Source organism: Salminus brasiliensis, chromosome 22, assembly GCF_030463535.1.
Source record: "Salminus brasiliensis chromosome 22, fSalBra1.hap2, whole genome shotgun sequence".
Classification (NCBI taxonomy): Eukaryota; Metazoa; Chordata; class Actinopteri; order Characiformes; family Bryconidae; genus Salminus; species Salminus brasiliensis.
Window position 1 is genome coordinate 4,914,488 of NC_132899.1, and position 19,447 is coordinate 4,933,934.

A 19,447-nucleotide genomic window follows, 5' to 3' on the forward strand; every position below is an offset into this window, starting at 1 on the left:
GTCTTTTTTGTTGGTCTTTTTGTTGGTCTTTTTGTTGGTCGTCTTGGTCTTTTTTGTTGGTCTTTTTGTTGGTCGTCTTGGTCTTTTTTGTTGGTCTTTTTGTTGGTCTTTTTGTTGGTCGTCTTGGTCTTTTTGTTGGTCGTCTTGGTCTTTTTGTTGGTCTGTTTGTTGGTCGTCTTGGTCTTTTTTGTTGGTCTTTTTGTTGGTCTTTTTGTTGGTCGTCTTGGTCTTTTTTGTTGGTCTTTTTGTTGGTCGTCTTGGTCTTTTTTGTTGGTCTTTTTTGTTGGTCTTTTTGTTGGTCGTCTTGGTCTTTTTGTTGGTCTGTTTGTTGGTCGTCTTGGTCTTTTTTGTTGGTCTTTTTGTTGGTCTTTTTGTTGGTCGTCTTGGTCTTTTTTGTTGGTCTTTTTGTTGGTCGTCTTGGTCTTTTTTGTTGGTCTTTTTGTTGGTCTTTTTGTTGGTCGTCTTGGTCTTTTTTGTTGGTCTGTTTGTTGGTCGTCTTGGTCTTTTTTGTTGGTCTTTTTGTTGGTCTTTTTGTTGGTCGTCTTGGTCTTTTTTGTTGGTCTTTTTGTTGGTCGTCTTGGTCTTTTTTGTTGGTCTTTTTTGTTGGTCTTTTTGCTGGTTGTCTTGGTCTTTTTGTTGGTCTTTTCGTTGGTCGTCTTGGTCTTGTTGGTTTTCTTAATTTTGTTCTTGTTCGTCTTTTTTGTTCTTCATATCCTCCTCCTTCTCAAATGGATATTCTTGGTTGAACAAAACAAGTTTTGCTGAAGTTTTAGGCTGATCTGTGTAATAATAGCAGTAAAATACCTCCCTTTAAAAAAAATAATGCATGTGAGGTTGAGCTTTTCAGAACGGTTTTATTGTCAGCTGAATATACAGATTCATTTACTGATTATTTTCTCTATTCATTTAATGACTGTTTTTTAAAACTCTGAATATAGTTAGAATAGTGTGTGTGTGTGTGTGTGTGTGTGTGATTATATATAACTGAGTGTGTTTTCAGTAGAACGTATAAATCTATTCTGCTGTGATAACCCTGGAGTTGGTCCTGCAGCCGCATCACAGCGCAGCGCTCCTCAATGGGCTCATTGACTGAGTGTGAATGGAGGAGGGGGTTGTGCTTCACACTGAGCCGGCTGAGCAGAGCAGCGGCACTCGGGGGAGCTGGGGGGCTTCAGGGATTTCAGCTCACTGCCAGAGATACAGACCCGGCCAACTCTCGCTGAGACTCGTCCTCTCCGGCCCCGTTCCTCTTCCGCTTTCACTGCTCATAGTGCACATATTCATTCTGCCGCTCTCTCATTTGCTCTCGCTCACCCTCTCTCTCTCTGTCTCTCTCTCTCAATCCTTTGCTCTTGCTGTCTCTCGCCCTCTTTCTTTCGCACTGTCTCTCTCGCTCTCACTGCCTTTCGCCCGCTGCCTTCCTCTCTTTCTTAATTTCACCGTCTCTCTTGCACTTTACCATCATCTGTCACCCTCTCTCTCTCTCTCTCTCGCCTGTGTGCTCTCTCACTCTCTTAGTTCATTAGTTCGTTGGTCTGTCTGTCTGTTGAATTTGACACTGTTGTCCCACCCCCAGCTAAAAACAGAGATTCTGATTGGTTCAGCCTCTCAGTTTGACACACTGTTGTCCCACCCCCAGCTAAAAACAGAGATTCTGATTGGCTCTGCCTTTTGAATTTGACTCTGTTTTACCACCCCCGCTGAAACTGAGATTCTGATTGGTTCAGCCTAAATTTGACTACCTGTGGTCCCACCCCAGCCAAAAAATGGATATTCTGATTGGTCCAGCCTTAGAGTTTGACACTCTGTTGTCCCACCCCCAGCTAATAACCTTTGAATTTGTCTCTTATCCCATCCCAGCTAAAACAAAGGAGATTCTGATTGGTCCAGCCTTTTGAATGGTCTCTTATCCCATCCCAGCTAAAACAAAGGAGATTCTGATTGGTTCTGCTGTAAAGTTTAACACTCTCCCAGTTTGTGGTTTAGGGATCAGTGATTTCTTTAAAAAAAAAGTGTCAGAACTCGATTAAGTAGTGGCCGTTAAGGACCTGGATTGTAAATTGACGTGTTTGGACCTTTATTGGGCTGTTCTGTGTTTGACATCCCTAATGTTAGATGCACACGTACACCAGTAGTGGCAGCGAGAAGAAGGGACCTAAACAGATTTACAGGTTTAATCGCATGAAATCCTGGATCCTATTTTACACATATTTGCGTCCCAGCAGCTTGTGAGAAGTCCTGGTAAGAAGGAAGTCGAAGTTCCGGTACTGTGTCCTGGTGCATACTGAAGACTGGGGACATATGGGGGTTCATTTGAGAGCTACCATGACTGGGAGCGTCTCTTTTATTTCAATAAAGTCAAAAGCAGCCGCCGTTTGTTTCAGCGCTGAGCATCACGGACCTCAGATCAGGGCACAGATGGAGCAGATGAAGTCTTCTGACAGGACTGTTGTTTATTCATAGGCGTGAGTGTGCAGCTTACTCCACTGTGTGAAGAGCGAGGGCAGCGAGTTGTGTAAGGAAGCCCTCGTCTCTCGCTCCTGTTGGTTGATCTCCGGTATGTTCTTGTTGCTGCTCTGTGTGGAGCTATTGATGTCATTTTCCTCTGCCATTGTTTGTTGTTTTCGTGCTCACGCTCGCTCTCAGCATGTGTCAGAAGGTTCTGGATAAATAACGGGACTTGAGACAGCAGCAAAAGCAGAGCAAATGAAAGGTCTGTGCGGGAATGGAAGAGGTGGTGGAGCTGGGCTGATTAGATTTCAGGGCTGGGCTCAGGCCTGGGTGATGGATCCGGCCTGTTCTGAGGGGAACACTGTATTACACACTACCTGCATAGCAGGTCTGGCTGTATTGTAAGTGTAGCATAAATTGAGCAAAATTTGGGATGCCTGATCCATTTTGAGCATCAGCCAGTAACTATCCAATCTTTGTTTGTATAAATTATACAGCCATACTGATTATATATGATGAGCTGCTAAATAACACTGAAGAAAAATCGATTTGTTTATTAAATTGTATTTCTATTTATTTATTTATACCCATTTTCTCCCTAATTTGCATGACCAATTACCCAACCCTACCACATGCAATGCTCCCAACACTGGGAGGGTGGAGACCATCACATGTACAGCCAGCCACCGCAATGCAACATCGTCGAGCAGCCAATGTGCTTGGAGGATAGCACCGTGTACTCGGCTCTGATGCTTTAGCCAGCAATGGCCAGTTCCGGTCAGCAAGGTCCCGGCTGCTAATGGCTAGGTGCATGACCAGGAGTCGAACTAGCAACCCTCTGGTCATAGTGACCGTGTCTTATTCCACTGGACCACTCGAGGCCTCCATCATATTATTATCTATAATTAGACCTTCTGCACTGATTTATTTAGTTTAGTAGCTACTTTTCCTAAAATGTCTTGTAATGGGTGTTTATAGTTTTTCTATAGGGTGTGTGTTGGCGTTCGCTTCCCCCTGTACGAATTGAACTGAGCGGTGTTGGTTTAGTGTGGTTCTCACACTGGTTAAACAAAGCATTTCCGTAATAGCTTTATATATAATAACAGTGAGCTCTGCTGGAACACAGCGGTAAAAACAAAGGATCGGAATTGGATCAGGCTTAATCTAGCTGATGCATGATCCATTAAAATGACTCCCTATTGTCCCATCCAGCTAAAAATGGAGATTCTGATTGGCTCATCCTTAGTTTGACACCCTGTTGTCCCACCCCCAGCCAAAAATGGAGATTCTGATTGGTCCAGCCTCAGTTGGTCCCACCTCTACCTCTGAGCATGACTCTGTCATTGAAATGCCATTGAAAGCCTTAACATACTAGATCATGAGAAGCAAACATTTGATCCTGTCAGTACCTCCACTCTCTAATTAGTGTAATTAGCAGCCTAATTAGTAGATATTCGGCTTCACAGCAGCCTTGATGACTTCCTCAAAGGGTGGATATGGTCTTTGAATGTGTTGAACTTTAGCAAAAGCCTTTATAACTGGTAGTTGAGTTGAGTGCTGGGGGCTCGCCTCAGTCATCCAAGTGAGGAGAACCATGGAGAACTTCGGCCACTGCCGCTCTATGGAAGTTGTAGTGTAAAGTATTTCCTTGGAGGGATGTGTGTGTGTGTGTGTGTGTGTGTGTGTGTGTGTGTGTGTGTGTGTGTGTGTGTTTCTCAGTATGTGTATTAGCTGAGTAAATCACTGTTTGTAGTGCTGAGACTCGCCATCCATTGTTTGTTGACATTGGAGCGCTGGATTAATTGAAATCTCAGCAGTCGGCAGTTTATAAACGGTAGATTTATGGAAATGTATGTGCTGTTGTGTGTTTTATGAGTGAGTGTTTATGAATTTGATGACTGGTTGTTTGCAGTTTTCCTGAGCTTGAGTATAATTTATTGTCTGTAATTTCTCAGGGTTTGTAGATAATTTATTGGCGGTAATTCTTCACTGCTTGCTGGTTGATCTTGTTCCTCTTGTGCTGTCCTACACTATTATCCTGAAGTCTGAGCGAGAGCACAGTGAAGCACGGCGCGAGATGAATAACTGGAGTGAATAGAGGGGACGTATTACACCTCTCTCTCTCGTTCTCGCTCTCGCGCTCTCTCTCAAATGTTCCTTGAGTGTCTTTGTGAAGCAGTGTGGTGGGATGGGACTGCTTATGAGCATTGTGAAGCTGCTCATTGTGCCCGTCAGAGCAGCAGACGCCGATGTGCGACGTCGGTGAATGCTCTCGGAGAGGGATTCCTTTCTCATAAGGAGAGACTGGCAATTACCTCCTCACTGAAGATTCGCTCGACGTAGGAAAGGTAAAGGTGTGAGAAGACCAGGGCACACTGACCCAGCGTTCCTCACCCAGCACCAGCAAACACAGGCGGTTGAATGGTGTAGCGTACCGGATACGTACCGTACCGTACTGTACTAGATATTCAAAGGCGCTCATCATCCCATTTCACTGTTCTGCAGTGGTGTCCATTCTCTTTCTAGAACAGTGTGGGATAAGGATAAGGAACATTACTCTAGAACAATGCGTTTCTAAAAGTGTGGATGAGGAACAATCTAGAACATATCTAGAATAGAAATGAACTACTCTTCGTATTTGCATTGTTCTAGAATGATGTCCCCTATCAACACTGTTCTAGATGTAGACTGCTCTTCCTTTTTGCACTGATCTAGAGCGCTGTTCCTCATCCACACTGTTCTGCAGTGGTGTCCCTCATTCAGTAAGCCAGAATATTGTCCTAGAACGTTGTTCCCCGCTCAGTGTTCTAGAACAGAAATAGAACACTCTTCCTGATCACACAGAATCTCTAGATATGTTCTAGATTGTTCCTCATCCACATTTTTAGAAACGCATTGTTCTAGAGTAATGTTCCTTATCCACACTGTTCTAGAAGTAGAATTTTCTTCACGTTGTTCTGGAACGTTGTTCTCCATTCACAATGTTCTAGAAAGAGTGTTTGTAGAATCTCTAGAAATGGACTACTCTTCCTATTTGCATTGTTCTAGAATGATGTCCACTATCAACACTGTTCTAGATGTAGACTGCTCTTCCTTTTTGCACTGATCTAGAGCGCTGTTCCTCATCCACACTGTTCTAGCAATGGAATAATCTTCCTGTTTGCATTGATCTAGAATGCTGTTCCTCATCCACACTGCAAACAGGATGATTATTCCATTGCTAGAACATTGATCTAGAATGCTGTTCCTCATCCACACTGCAAACAGGAAGATTATTCCATTGCTAGAACATTGATCTAGAATGCTGTTCCTCATCCACACTGTTCTAGAAGCGCAATACTCTTCCTGCTTGCATTGATCTAGAACGCTGTTCCTCATCCCCACTGTTCTAGCAATAAAATAATCTTCCTGTTTGCAGTGTGGATGAGGAACAGCGTTCTAGATCAATGCAAACAGGAAGATTATTCCATTGCTAGAACATTGATCTAGAACGCTGTTCCTCATCCCCACTGTTCTAGCAATAAAATAATCTTCCTGTTTGCAGTGTGGATGAGGAACAGCGTTCTAGATCAATGCAAACAGGAAGATTGTTCCATTGCTAGAACATTGATCTAGAATGCTGTTCCTCATCCACACTGTTCTAGAAGCGCAATACTCTTCCTTCTTGCATTGATCTAGAACGCTGTTCCTCATCCACCCTGTTTTAGATGTAGACTGCTCTTCCAGTTCACATTGATCTGGAACGTTGTTCTCCGTCCAGTGTTCTAGAAAGAGTGTTTACAGAATCTGCAGCATTCTGGAGATGTTAGATGTGTAGATGTTATATAGAGAATGGCGTTCCTCCTCCACACTGTTGTAGAAATAGGGGTGGTCTTCCTGGTCACAGTATTTACAGAATGGAGATTAATGCGTAACACTGCTGGTTACTATGGAAATGCATATTCCCTGCTCATTACAGTGTCTACCCTGCTTCCAGCACACCCGATCCAGCTAATTAACACTAAAGCACTGCCTGAGCAGAAGCTGCTGTATGGAAACCACTGAAACGTGCAGGGCAGGGGATTCTCTTTGACCAGTGTTGGGAACCACTGCTTTAGATGGTCTTCATATGAACCTCAAACATGAACACAGCATGCTCAGTCTCTCCTGGTGTAAGGTCATTGATTGTATCTTTCTCTCTCTCTTTCTCTCTTCTCAGCTGTCTATAATTATGATGCCCGCAGCGATGAGGAGCTGTCACTGCAGATTGGAGACACAGTACACATACTGGAGACTTATGAAGGTGAGCTTTACACACACCAGCAAGGGTTTCCTCCTTGCACACCTTTAATGAAAACAAGGCTTGTGCAGTTTGATATCTGATGGTAGATGCCGTACTTACCTGTAGATGCCATGATGGTATTTTAGGACTGTTGGAGAATGGCTGATCTTGCTGGGACGTCCTGACCTGGCCATGTTAGCAGTTGTATCCCATGATTTAGTGGACAGTGGAACAGCGGCTGATTTCTAACTGTTCTGAGATCTTCTTAAACCTCTTCCCAGACTCCTCTGCATTTACACCCTTCTTTCTGAAGGCCTCAGAGAGCTCTCTGGGTCTGACCATGATGATCTTCTTCACCCCTCACTTCAACCATCAATCAAGATCAGAGCAGACTAAACGTCTGAGGTTTAAATCAGACTCCAGACTCCTCCAGAATAATCCTCTCCAACCATGTTCTGATCATCTGCAGCTGATCTTCTGCTCCTGAGTCTAATTCTACACATTTATAGTTATAGGGGTTTAGATTTCTATGAGTTTCATTTTAGAAACATCCAGATGTTTAAATATGTTCAAGAAATGGCCAAGATTTTCACGATGATGGGTTTGATCGAGTCTGACACCAGCGTTTTTCTGGGAAAATTGAGCATTATTACTTCGTCATTGGCAGCAGTACCTTCACTCTGCACTAGCAGGTGTAATTGGAGTCAGCCTTTTCCCAAAAGCTGCCATTTCAGCCTCGCTACTCCCATTCTTTTCAACAGCTTTCAATGTGTTATACATTGCCTCCAAACTTACATTTTGTTAAAAGGAGGTCCTCCCGTCCGGTCTCAGTTCAGTTGCCATTCCTTAAAATGATTGGCCCCCAGGCTTATCGTATATGGTTTATTAAAGCTGTTAGCATTGAACAGTTTGTTCAGAATCTCAGGGATCACGTCAAGGAGTGATTTATGAAACACATCCCCGGCATACAAACTCTCTCCATGAACGGGATGTTTCTGTACAGACAGGAGGTGCATAATATCATCATAATGTAATCATTGTAGCTTACAGCATCAGTAATGTATTACACCCTCTTTTTCATGCAGGTTGGTACAGAGGAAACAGACTGAGGAGAAAGTCAAAGAAGGTGAGTTGATTAATGAGGAGGTTGGGTCTCCAAACAGATTCATCTTCCAGATATGGACTTTAATACCTGAAAAAGGAAAGTTAAAAAAATAATAATAATAAGATGAATTGTCTGATTGGACCGAGAGCAGAGGTTACAGTATTTATCCGTTTATCTGTCTCTGTCTATATGTCTGTCTGTCTGTATTCTATTCATCTGTCTGCTTGGTTATATTTCTCTGTATTCATTATATTCATGTCTGTCTCTGTTCATTTGCTTACCCATCTGTCTGTCTGTCTCTCTCTGGCCACCTGTCTACCTATCTATCGCCGTCTCTGTGTGCCTGTATATCTATCTGTTTGTCTATTGATCTGTCAGTCTGTTTATCTATATAATCTGTCTGTGTCTATCTATCTATCTATCTATCTATCTATGTCTGTCTGTCTGTCTATCTGTCTATCTGTCTATCTATCTATGTCTATCTGTATCTATCTATCTGTCTATCTGTGTCTATCTATCTATCTATCTATCTATCTATCTGTCTGTCTGTCGGTCTGTCTGTCTGTCGGTCTATCTGTCTGTCGGTCTATGTCTATCTGTATCTATCTATCTATCTATCTATCTATCTATCTATCTATCTGTCTGTCTGTCTGTCTGTTAGCTTTCTGTCTGTCTGATTATCTAGCTGTCTGTGCTTTAGTTATTTTCTGTAATGGCATACCTGAAGCACAACACCATGTTTTTGCTTGCAGGGTATATTTCCTGCCTGTTACATACATCTAAAAGAGGCCACAGTTGAAGGTAGTGGGTAAGTGATGACACCTTTTTTTTCCTTTTCTTTCTACCTTTTCCCTTTGTTAAAGTTAGCATGCCGTCATAACCATGCATGCACCTTAACCCAGATGGCTTTGAAATCAGGTGAGATATGAAGCAGACCATTTACTAACATCAGATCGAGATACAGAGATATTGGAAAACAGTTTTTGGTACATTAAACCACACAAGTGTTAAGAAGTAAAAGGAGAAAATCATACCTATGTAAAGATACACACCAAAGAATGTATTTATTGAGTATTTTAGGTATTTTGATGTATGAATAAATAGTAGTTACCACCCTGTTATTTTGCACAGCTGATGTTTGTTTGTTTGTTTGTTTGTTTGTTTATTTATTTATTTATTTTATTTTCTACATCATGCAGCATAGCCAAGCCTTTTAGCTTAGCACATACTCGCTTCACTGGCGTCCTTGCAGTGCAAAGTACTCCCCTTGACGTTTTCCCCATGACGCCTGGCATGGACCCTTCTCCCTTTTCCGTTTGGCCTAGTGTTCGCTTTTAGCCTAGTTGGTGGGGTTCAAGTAAATATTGGGGATGTGAATGTACCCCCAATTTTGGAATTGGCCCATTTTCCAGCTCTGTTTTGGTTCTGCTTGATGTCATTTTGAAGAATGAACCACAGTGTTTGAGGTTCACGGTTTGTCCCTTCCATGAACTGAACTCTTATCATTCAACTATACCCAGATAAATACAGTTTTACACTTCAGGGCACCTTTGAGGCTGTAGTTTTGGACGTCTTCTCACTTACAACAGCTTTTTCCAACTTTAATCCTGTAGGCTTTTTCGCGATACGCAACATCACAATACGTGTGATCACAGACTAAAAACTTCAGTAGCGACAGATTCTTAAAAACTGCTATTCAGATCCTCTCCCGTACTGAACACAGTGATTTCTGTTGATCATCTATTGCTCTTCATTGAATAAAACCAGTCTAATTACACTGTCTATAATGAAACCTGCTACTGCACTATCAGCACTAACAGCATCCTCGATTTGCGCAGAAAAGCATATTGTTATCACGATAACAAAATATCACAATACGATAAAATACCGTCATATTGCCCAGCTCCAGCTATATCCAAGGAATGCAGATGAAAGCTCATGTTCTGGAAGTGTGCAAGGCAGTGCCCGTGAATGGGACTTTACAGAGTTCCTATCACACTTCAGCTCTCAAACATCCAGGTTGATTTCAGTGGAGCTCTGCCTTTGAAAGGGCTCAGAATAAGCTGGTAGCAAATTATGCTATATGAATAGACGAGCAGTAGGTTTTTTTTGGTGAGAAGCAGCTTTTGGAGATCTGGTCTTTGATTCGAGTGGAGCTGCGGCTGAGGGAGTGGAGCGAGTTAGATCTAGCTGTGGGAGTAATCAGAGTTGCTGATTGAGAGCAGGTTTCAGAACAGCCGTCCTCGAAAGTGGCGGCAGCAGCGGCGTTGAACATTCATCTGAAATGACGATCTGAATGTGGCACCAGGAGAGGTCAGGATTAGCAATGGAGAGAGCAGGATTCTTTATTAGGAGACGATTAAAGATATAAGCTGAGAGAACTGTGTGGAAAGGCACCTCTTATAACAGGTGGAGGAGTTATAGAAAGGAAAAGCACATTTTTGTTCAGGCTTGTAATGGATAAATGGATGGATGTGCATGTATGTATGTTTGGTTGGTGTGTGTGTATATATAGAGATGAGGTTGGGCTGTGCTGCATCATAAATATTTCATTACAGTATACACAATCTAGCTCTGTGAACAGATATTTCATCATACTCTACACTGTGTATGTATAGCTTTGCTCATTTGCATTGTATCTACAATATATATACACACATACAGCACAGTGCAAAAGTTTTAGACCCCCCAAACTCATTGTTTTTACTGTAGAGGCTTCAGATCTCATCAGAACAGATACAGGTGAACATAATTCCAGCAAAAAGGAGCAAAAGTAGTGAGATCTTGTCGATGAGCTAGTCTGAAGAACAGAGCTCGATTCCTCCAGGTTTCTGCTGGATGCCCCCCAGTCCGACCAGCACAGCGCGAATGTGTTCAAATCCAGCAGCAGCAGCTCACCTCTTACCTCTGATTTACCATCATTAAGCCCTGATTTACCACCAAACCAGATGTTATGAGGAGAACTCTAAATAATACTAGACTCCATGAGGAGAACTCTAATTAAATTAGATGTTCCAGTGTTTTTGGGGCTGATACCGATTGCACTGTGTAGTTATATTTGTCTTTCGTTTACAGACCAAAGGAGACGGTCATCCCTACAGAGTTGCCTTTGGTGCATGAGGTCACCACTACATTGCGGGAATGGGCTTCGATATGGAGGGACCTGTATGTGGTGAGTAATCAGCTTGAGGTCATCAGCATGAGGTCAAGTGCAGCGTTTACCATTCGCCAGTGCAGTAGTGGCTCACTACAGCACAGACGCTACTGCTGTCAGTCATTTTTGCCATGGTCTATTGAGCAAATGTCTGTCCCCTGGACCTCGATGATTATATAGCGACCCCTCCACGGAAAACGCACATGTGGTGGATTCAACGATTAGATAAGACTTTATTGATCTCGAAGGAACAGAAATTACAGAAATTAAACACGGGGGTTGCATAAAGAGTTTCTGTTTTAGAGATGCAGGCCATTCCGCAATCATGGGTCACTTAGATGTGTGTCCACCAACCCCCAAAGTGCAACCGAGGGTTGAATGAAGCTGACTGTCTGTCTCAGCAGATTAAAACTGACAGTCCTGCTCCGTCATTGTGGACATGACTACTTAATTAGCCCTCACTGCACTGGATACACAGACTGAACTGTGTGTGTGTGTGTGTGTGTGTGTGTGTGTGTGTGTGTGTGTGTGTGTGTGTGTGTGTGTTTTTTCCACAGGGTGACAAGCGTGAGATGTTTAACACTGTTCGTGACATGATCTATGATCTCATTGAGTGGCGATCGCAGATTCTGTCAGGAACTCTTCCACAGGACGAGCTCTCAGAGCTCAAGCAGAAAGTCACCTCCAAGATCGACTATGGGAACAAGTACGTGGTTTAACCTCCTCCGTCCTGAACAGGCTGACCGAGTGGTTCTGTGTTTTAGTTTAGGGTGGAGATCAGCAATATAATAATATGGTTTCTGAAAAATATCCAAATGTTTGTGGACACCCCTTCTAATGAATGCATTCAGCTACTTTAGGTTGCACCCATTTCTGACACAGTTGTGCAAATAAACACACACACACAGCTTGTCCCTGTAGAGAAGTACTGCCAATAGAATAGGACTCTCTGGAGCGGATAGCCATACCTACTGGCACCATGCTGCCCAATGCCAGGCGGGGGCTAGAGGGGTATAAAGCCCCCCCCTCAGCAGCATTGAGCTGTGGAGCAGTGGAAGAACTGTTCTCTCTGGATTGAGGATTGGTGCTTCATCCAGAACGTTTGGGATGAGTTAGGGATGATGAGGTGGGGTGGTGATCAATCAACATTGTGACCTCACTAACAATGCTCTTGTTGCTGAATGCAATCAAATCCTTGCAGCAATCCTCTCTCCTCCAAAGTCTAAAAGAAAGCTTTCTTCCCTGGACAGTAGAGACCGTTACGCCAACAAAAGCAGGATACACTCAGAAGAAACAGTAAATTAGGTGTCCCAATACTTTTGTCCATTTTTTCCTCCTCATAGGAAAGACCTGTGATTTGTGAGACGGCATGTACTTGTTCTTTTCCAAACCCTGTGTGTGCATTGTGTTCATAATCAGGGTTCTGGATCTCGACCTTGTTGTGCGGGATAAGGATGGGAACATTTTGGATCCAGACCTCACCAGCACCATCAGCCTGTTTAGAGCTCATGAAGCCGCATCCAGACAGATCGACGAACGCATCCAGGAGGAGAAGGTAAAGCAAAATCTAGCACCTCTGAAAATGAAGTCATTGATGTCCACAAAGCAGGAGAAGACTGTAAGAAGGTGGCAGAGTATTTCATTAGTTTCCTCAGTTTGTTATTGTGGTCAACGGGGTCCACAAGTGACCAGGGCTAGGTTCCCTTACTTTGGCACGCCACTGTATCAAGAGGTGGCACTCGGCTTGAGATCCTGCCTGATACTGGACCTGATGCGGAAACTCCTCATGATGGAGAAGGGAAGTGATTAGGTTCATGTTGACTCTTTTCTCCATGTATATTTGGGCTGAAAATCGACTGATTAATAGCAGATTGATGATTTTCCATCTCTAGGAAGATCTTTTGACGTTTTAATAGGTTCTTCACACTCCCACATCTCTAAAGATGGTCCTTTATTGAACCAAAAGTGGTTGCTTTTCCACCAGAATGAAAAAAGGCACAGTCAGTCCATTGTAAGACCCTGTGATTGGTGCTGGAATTGGGTCCCAGTTGAGCCTCCATATGGCGGGCCCATGTGGAAGCAGCACCATGGAGGGTTTGTCGGCGAATCTTTCCTCTGGCTGAATACATGCTCACACAGAGAGTGAGCAGCTCGGGGTCGGTCTGTCGGATCATGTTTAGCTTCTTTTCCCCCCTTACACACACAATGTAGGCCTACTTGCTTTCTCTGGCTTCTCTCCAGCTTCTCTCCTTCTATCTCTCAAACGTTTTCTTCATCTTTTCCTCTCTCTCTCTCTCTCTCTCTCTCTCTCTCTCTCTCTCTGTGTGTGTGTGTGTGCGTGAGCTACACATATTGGGGGATCTAATCTAAGAAGCAGGGATCACAAATAGACGTGCATAATCTTAGATGTTCTGTCAGTGGTTGACAGACTCTGTCTATTTCCATACCTCCTCTGCAAACAGTGTGAACGGCACTGCCGCTCTCACTGTGGGGGCTTTTCTAGCGTTCTGCCGCACGTACCGCTTGTCATCTTCTGCAGTATTTACATTACACGATGCTGAAATATTAGTCAAAGCATCACTGTGACGTTGAAGGAACTGGCATCTAGCTTCAAACCCCTGCTCCCCCTCAGGGACTTTTCTGCAGTGTTTACAAACATTAAGCATCAGTGTGTCGGCTTTTGTAGGTTTATAGGTTTCTGTAATTGCTGTGTGTGTGTGTGTGTGTGTGTGTGTGTGTGTGTGTATGCATGCTTTGGTCTGCTGTTGCACATTTATTTTCTCAATTTTCTTGTAAATTTAATTCCTTTCCACCTCATTTTCTTCTCGCCTTTCTCCTCTTCTTTCCTTTTCTTTTTCCTCTCTTTCTCCTCCTTCTCCTTCTTCCTCTTCCTTCTCCTCCATCTGCCTTTTGTACCACTCCTCCGCCTTTTTCTAGATTCTTCTTCCCCTTTTTGTCGTCTTTCTTCTTATTTTCCTCCTCCTCTTCCTTCTCCTTCGTCCTCTACCACCTTCTTCTCCTCCATCTTTTTCTACTCCTCTTCCTCTTTCTTTTTCTTTTTTCCTCTCTTCCTCTTCCTCCTTCTTGTCCATCTGCTTCTCGTTCTGCTCCTCTGCCTTTTTTTTTTTTTTAGATTCTTCTTTATTTTCCTCCTCCATCTTTTTTTCTCCTTCTCCTTCTCCTCCACCTTTTTTTTAGATTCTCCTCCTTTTTTTCTTCGTACTTTCTCCTTCATCCTCTACCTTCTCCTTCATCTGCTTCTTGTACTGTTCCTCCTCCTTTTTCTAGATTCTTCTTCTCCCCTCCTTCTTCTTCTCATCCTCCTTGTTCTCCATGGTCTGTTTCTTGTACTATTCCTCCACCTGTTTCTAGATTCTTCTCCTTCTGTCTTCTTCCTTTTCCCCTCCTTCCTTTTCCTTCTCCTCCACCTTTTTCTAGATTCTTCTCCTCCCTTTCTTTTTCTTTCTTCTTCTTCTTCCTCCTCCTTCAGCTTCATCAGCTTTTTGTACTTGTCCTCCACCCTTTTCTTAATTCTTTTGCTACTTTCTACTCCTACATCTTTTTTTTTTTTTTTTTTTTTTTCCTTCTTTTTCATCATTCCCCTTCCCCACCTTCTCTTCCTCCTCCTTCTCTTTTCTCTCCTCCTCTTATTTCGTTCTCTCAGTAACAGTTGGGGCTACAGATGTTTTGTTTGTTTTTATTCTGCCAATTTCAGCAGAGAAACCTCATTAGATACGCTGTACCACAAGCCTGCAGCACTGTGAGTTTTGAACGTCTGCTATCTCTGTTCCCTCAGTCTCAGAAACAGAACCTGGATCTGAGCAGACAGGCCAAGTTTGCCTCCACGCCGTCTTTTGCTCTATTTGTGACTCTGAAGAATGTGGTGTGTAAGATCGGGGAGGACGCCGAGGTGCTGATGTCTCTCTACGACCACAACGAGTCCAAGTTCATCAGGTGGGCCTTCTTAGTTGAATGTAAATCTGTCTATTGAATGTAATCTGACCCCTAACCCGAAATCCTAACTCTAACCTTACCTTAACCTTGAATCAACCCTTAATCCTAACCTTAATCCTAACCTTGAATCAACCCTTAATCTTAACCTTAATCTTAACCTTGAATCAACCCTTAATCCCAACCCTTAATCATAACCCTAATCTTACTTTAACCTTAACCTTGAACCAACCCTTAATCCTAACCTTAATCTTAACCTTGAATCAACCCTTAATCCCAACCCTTAATCATAACCCTAATCTTACTTTAACCTTAACCTTGAACCAACCCTTAATCCTAACCTTAATCTTAACCTTGAATCAACCCTTAATCCCAACCCTTAATCATAACCCTAATCTTACTTTAACCTTAACCTTGAACCAACCCTTAATCCTAATCCTTATCTTAACCTTGAATCAACCCTTAATCCCAACCCTTAATCCTAACCCTAATCTTACTTTAACCTTAACCTTGAATCAACCCTTAATCTTAACCTTGAATCAACCCTTAATCCTAACCTTAAATTTAACCTTGAATCAACCCTTAATCCAAACCTTAATCTTAACCCTAATCTTACTTTAACCTTGAATCAACCCTTAATCCTAACCCTAATCTAACCTTAAATCCAACCCTTAATCCTAACCCTAATCTTACTTTAACCTTAACCTTGAATCAACCCTTAATCTTAACCTTGAATCAACCCTTAATTCAAACCTGGATCTTAACCTTGAATCAACCCTTAATCCTAACCTTAAATTTAACCTTGAATCAACCTTTAATCCTAACCTTAATCTTAACCTTGAATCAACTCTTAATCCTAACCTTAAGTTTAACCTTGAACCAACCCTTAATCCTAACCTTAATCTTAACCTTGAATCAATCCTTAATCTTAACCCTAATGTAAAATTTATCCTTGAGTCAACTCTTAATCCTAACCCTACCCCTAACCATGAATCCACCCTTAATCCTTACCCTAAGCTTATCCTTGAATTAATCATCCTAACCTGAACATAACCATCCATCTAACATTAAGATTTCTTTTTCCTCCTGTAAAGTTTCCATTTTGGAGATGCAAGGTTTGTGCATGACGGTATGCATTTTGTGAGGGGAAATACAATTTAGGATGTCACTGTGTTTTTAATCTTCATTTTAATTTTATTGGCTGCTTCATAATTCTATTTATCTTTTTACTCTTATATTAAATAATCAAGCATCAATAAAAGCATCCATAGATCAGCAGGGTGTTTTCAAAGCATAAACAAGCCACACACACACACACACACACACACACACACACACACACACACACACACACACACACACACCCACCCACCATAAAAAGCAGCGTTTGCATTGATGAATGCAAATCGACCAAATCACAACACGGGAGACACGTGGGCACACAGAGAAAGTAGTGGTAACTCACTCAGTTACACACACTCTACTGTTACACACACACACACACACACACACACACACACACACACACACACACACACACTGCTGTTCTACACACACTCCACTGTTCTGGAATCTTCCTTTTGTCCCAGGATTAAAGCGTTTGAACAGTGGACTGTGTGAAACTGCATGCTGGTGTTTAGTTAGACGTGTCTTTGATTTTAGGGGGCTGAAGGACTGTCAGTCAGTTACACACGGATGTTTATCTGGGCAGTAAGTGTTTATTTGATTGGAAAACACAAACATTAGATGAAATGCAGATAAACCAATTATCAATTAACAGTACGTTGTGATTTGACGGGAGTCTGTCCAAACCTCCTCTTATGGAAGCTCAGTATAAACAGTTCCCATCCAGCACATAATTTATCTCCTCAATCGTACATCAAAGTAGATCAGATGAGCTACTGGTGGAACTAAATCTGATTGGGGGGGGGTCACTGTTCCTCTACTAACCGTGCCCTTCCCGGCTGTTCCTCTTAACTGTGCCCTTCCCGGCTGTTCCTCTTAACTGTGCCCTTCCCGGCTGTTCCTCTTAACTGTGCCCTTCCCGGCTGTTCCTCTACTGAGCGGGCCCTTCCCGGCTGTTCCTCTAACTGTGCCCTTCCCGGCTGTTCCTCTACTAAGCGTGCTCTTCACGCTGTGCCTCCAACCGCGCTCGCCCGGCTGTACTCTTGACTTCTCATGTCTGTGCTCCTTTAACAAGTTGTCTAACTGTGCTTATCTGAATACTGATCTGACTGTGCTCCTTTTACTCTAATGGTGCTTTCCTTCCTGTGTTCTGTGTTCTAGCTAACTTCGATAACATTCCTGATAAACAACATATGCCGCTTATATTTTCTGAATGTCTTTACTGTAATATTATGTTAAAATAATTTTGTGCTTGACTGGCTAAATCACACTGAGACAGAGTTTTAATACATTCTTCTGTGTCCAGTGCTTTTCTCGCAATTTACTGTGTACCTGTTGTTTTTCTTTCTCTCCCCCAGTGAAAACTACCTGGTCCGGTGGTCCAGCTCCGGCCTGGTCAAAGACATCGATCAGCTTCACAACCTGCGAGCTGTGTTTACTGTGCGTATCCTCCCTTTCTCCTCTGCTGTCCTTTCTGCAAATGAACACACTCTGCAGTCCGTTTATCCAGTTCGCTTTTCATTCACACAGTATTCAGCGTCTTCATTTTGTGCATGGTTACAGTATTGGGTGGTTCCTGCAGTTAACATTTAGTGGTTCAGCTAAGCGTGACATTTTGCCAGAGAAGGCAGCGAGCGCCCCAGTTGAGTAATTACAGTATTATAAAGTGACACTTTAATTTGTGTTCTTCTGTTGTTTTGTATACATCATAATTGCAGTGTTTCTGCACAGTAATTGTGCCTTAATTACCGGACAATAGGACAAAGTACAGTGAAAGAACATGCACCCCACCTTACAGGCAGACTTACCCACTATTGATCAGGTTATTATTTGAAGTAATTACACCCACACACTCTCTAGGATGGGTGAGTAGGGGACCCTTCCGGCTTCACCCCCTGTTAATGGTCGCACTGATGAGCCGACTGGGCGGTATTATTAGTTTCTGAGAGAGTCTGGATGTGTTTGTATGGCTTCACTAGTGGGCTGTGATGCAGAGTGGCTGTTGTTTCCCCAGCTCCACACGCCGTCCCACAATCCTTCCCCAGATAATAAAGAAGGTGCTCTACTCAGACTGACACATTGAGGAACAATTTACTCTACAAAGTGCCGATTTAGGGAAGGTTTACTCACTCTGGAAATGGTCCCATTAAGGGATCAATTGTTCCACCACTCTGTCGGCAAGAACTACCAAACTCTGGGAGCATAACGAGGCTCTCAATCATGGTGGATCTTCTCTAATCTTTTTATTCCATCTTTCCAGGAGACTAAATCATTTTTAAATAATACAAAATATTTGTATTTTAATTTTGAAGTTGCAAAACTACAATCGCTAGATGTTATGCGATACATTAGATTTGTTGGATATGTCTTTTTTTTTTTTTTTTTTTTTTTTTTTTTTGGTGTTATTGTTTAGGAGGGTGAAGTCTAGCACATGCTTCCTCCGATACATGTGCAGTCAAGCCTCTTTTTGAGGAGAGCACTGGGGTCCCCAACTCATCAGCTTGTAACAGATGCCTGTGCTGAGTGGTGTGGGGGTAGAGAGAGCCATATACCGCCCAAGGAGAGCAAGGCCAGTTGTGCTCTCTTAGGCTCTGGCTGCTGATGGCAAGCAGCATGACCCAGGATTCGAACTAGCAATCCTCGGATTATTATATTTTATTATTATTATTATTATTATTATTAAAGTCCATTGAGCCACTCAGAGCCCCCGTTTGTTTTATGTGTGTGTGTATGTACAAATGTACTTGGACCAGGTCTGTGGTGACAGTGGGGTGAATGTTGCTACTTGTATTAAACCCAGTTGGGCAGTTAGAATCGTATGTGTTTTGTAGTTCATTGGTGTAATAGCGTATGTGTGTGTGCCTACTCTGTAGGACCTGGGCAGTGAGGATCTTAAGAGGGAGAAAATCAGCTTTGTCTGCCAGATTGTCCGGGTTGGACGCATGGAACTGCGAGACAACAACACTAAAAAGCTGACGTCTGGACTGCGAAGACCCTTCGGCGTGGCAGGTAAACTTACAACTCTCAGACCACCTGAACCCGTTTTAAACACAAAGCTAAAAACATCTAGAAATAATTCAACATCCAGTATTGCTGCCCTAGCCAGGCTCTCCACTTCCTAGCTGCATGCTTCCATAGTGTCCTGCTCCGGATCCTAGCGTTGATCTGGTCATCTGGTTTAGTCTGCCCCTCTTCTACAGTTATATTGAGTTTGTGTCCAGCACTCACGTCAATTCGTCTATCTCTTGGCTTGCTCTCACATTACGGGGTTCCCACTGATCGTTAAAAATGTAGAAGTACTTTAGGCAGTTTATTGTATCTCTTACACGCCTGAATATACACTATATGGACAGAAGTATTGAGACACCTGCTTTTTTTTTAATGGTTTCTTCTGAAATCA

At 42.8% G+C, this 19,447-nt stretch overlaps 1 protein-coding gene across 1 annotated transcript in view; it reads left to right on the plus strand.

Annotated features, from left to right (window-relative positions):
- Positions 1–19,447, plus strand: part of dock1 (dedicator of cytokinesis 1) — a 357,310-nt gene that overhangs the window by 39,357 nt on the left and 298,506 nt on the right. The window contains exons 2-10 of the mRNA XM_072667919.1: positions 6,650–6,733; positions 7,798–7,838; positions 8,570–8,625; positions 10,893–10,989; positions 11,529–11,677; positions 12,391–12,526; positions 14,768–14,925; positions 17,406–17,487; positions 18,921–19,056. Coding sequence (XP_072524020.1) covers positions 6,650–6,733; positions 7,798–7,838; positions 8,570–8,625; positions 10,893–10,989; positions 11,529–11,677; positions 12,391–12,526; positions 14,768–14,925; positions 17,406–17,487; positions 18,921–19,056 — 939 coding nt within the window. The remainder of the gene's footprint in view (positions 1–6,649; positions 6,734–7,797; positions 7,839–8,569; positions 8,626–10,892; positions 10,990–11,528; positions 11,678–12,390; positions 12,527–14,767; positions 14,926–17,405; positions 17,488–18,920; positions 19,057–19,447) is intronic.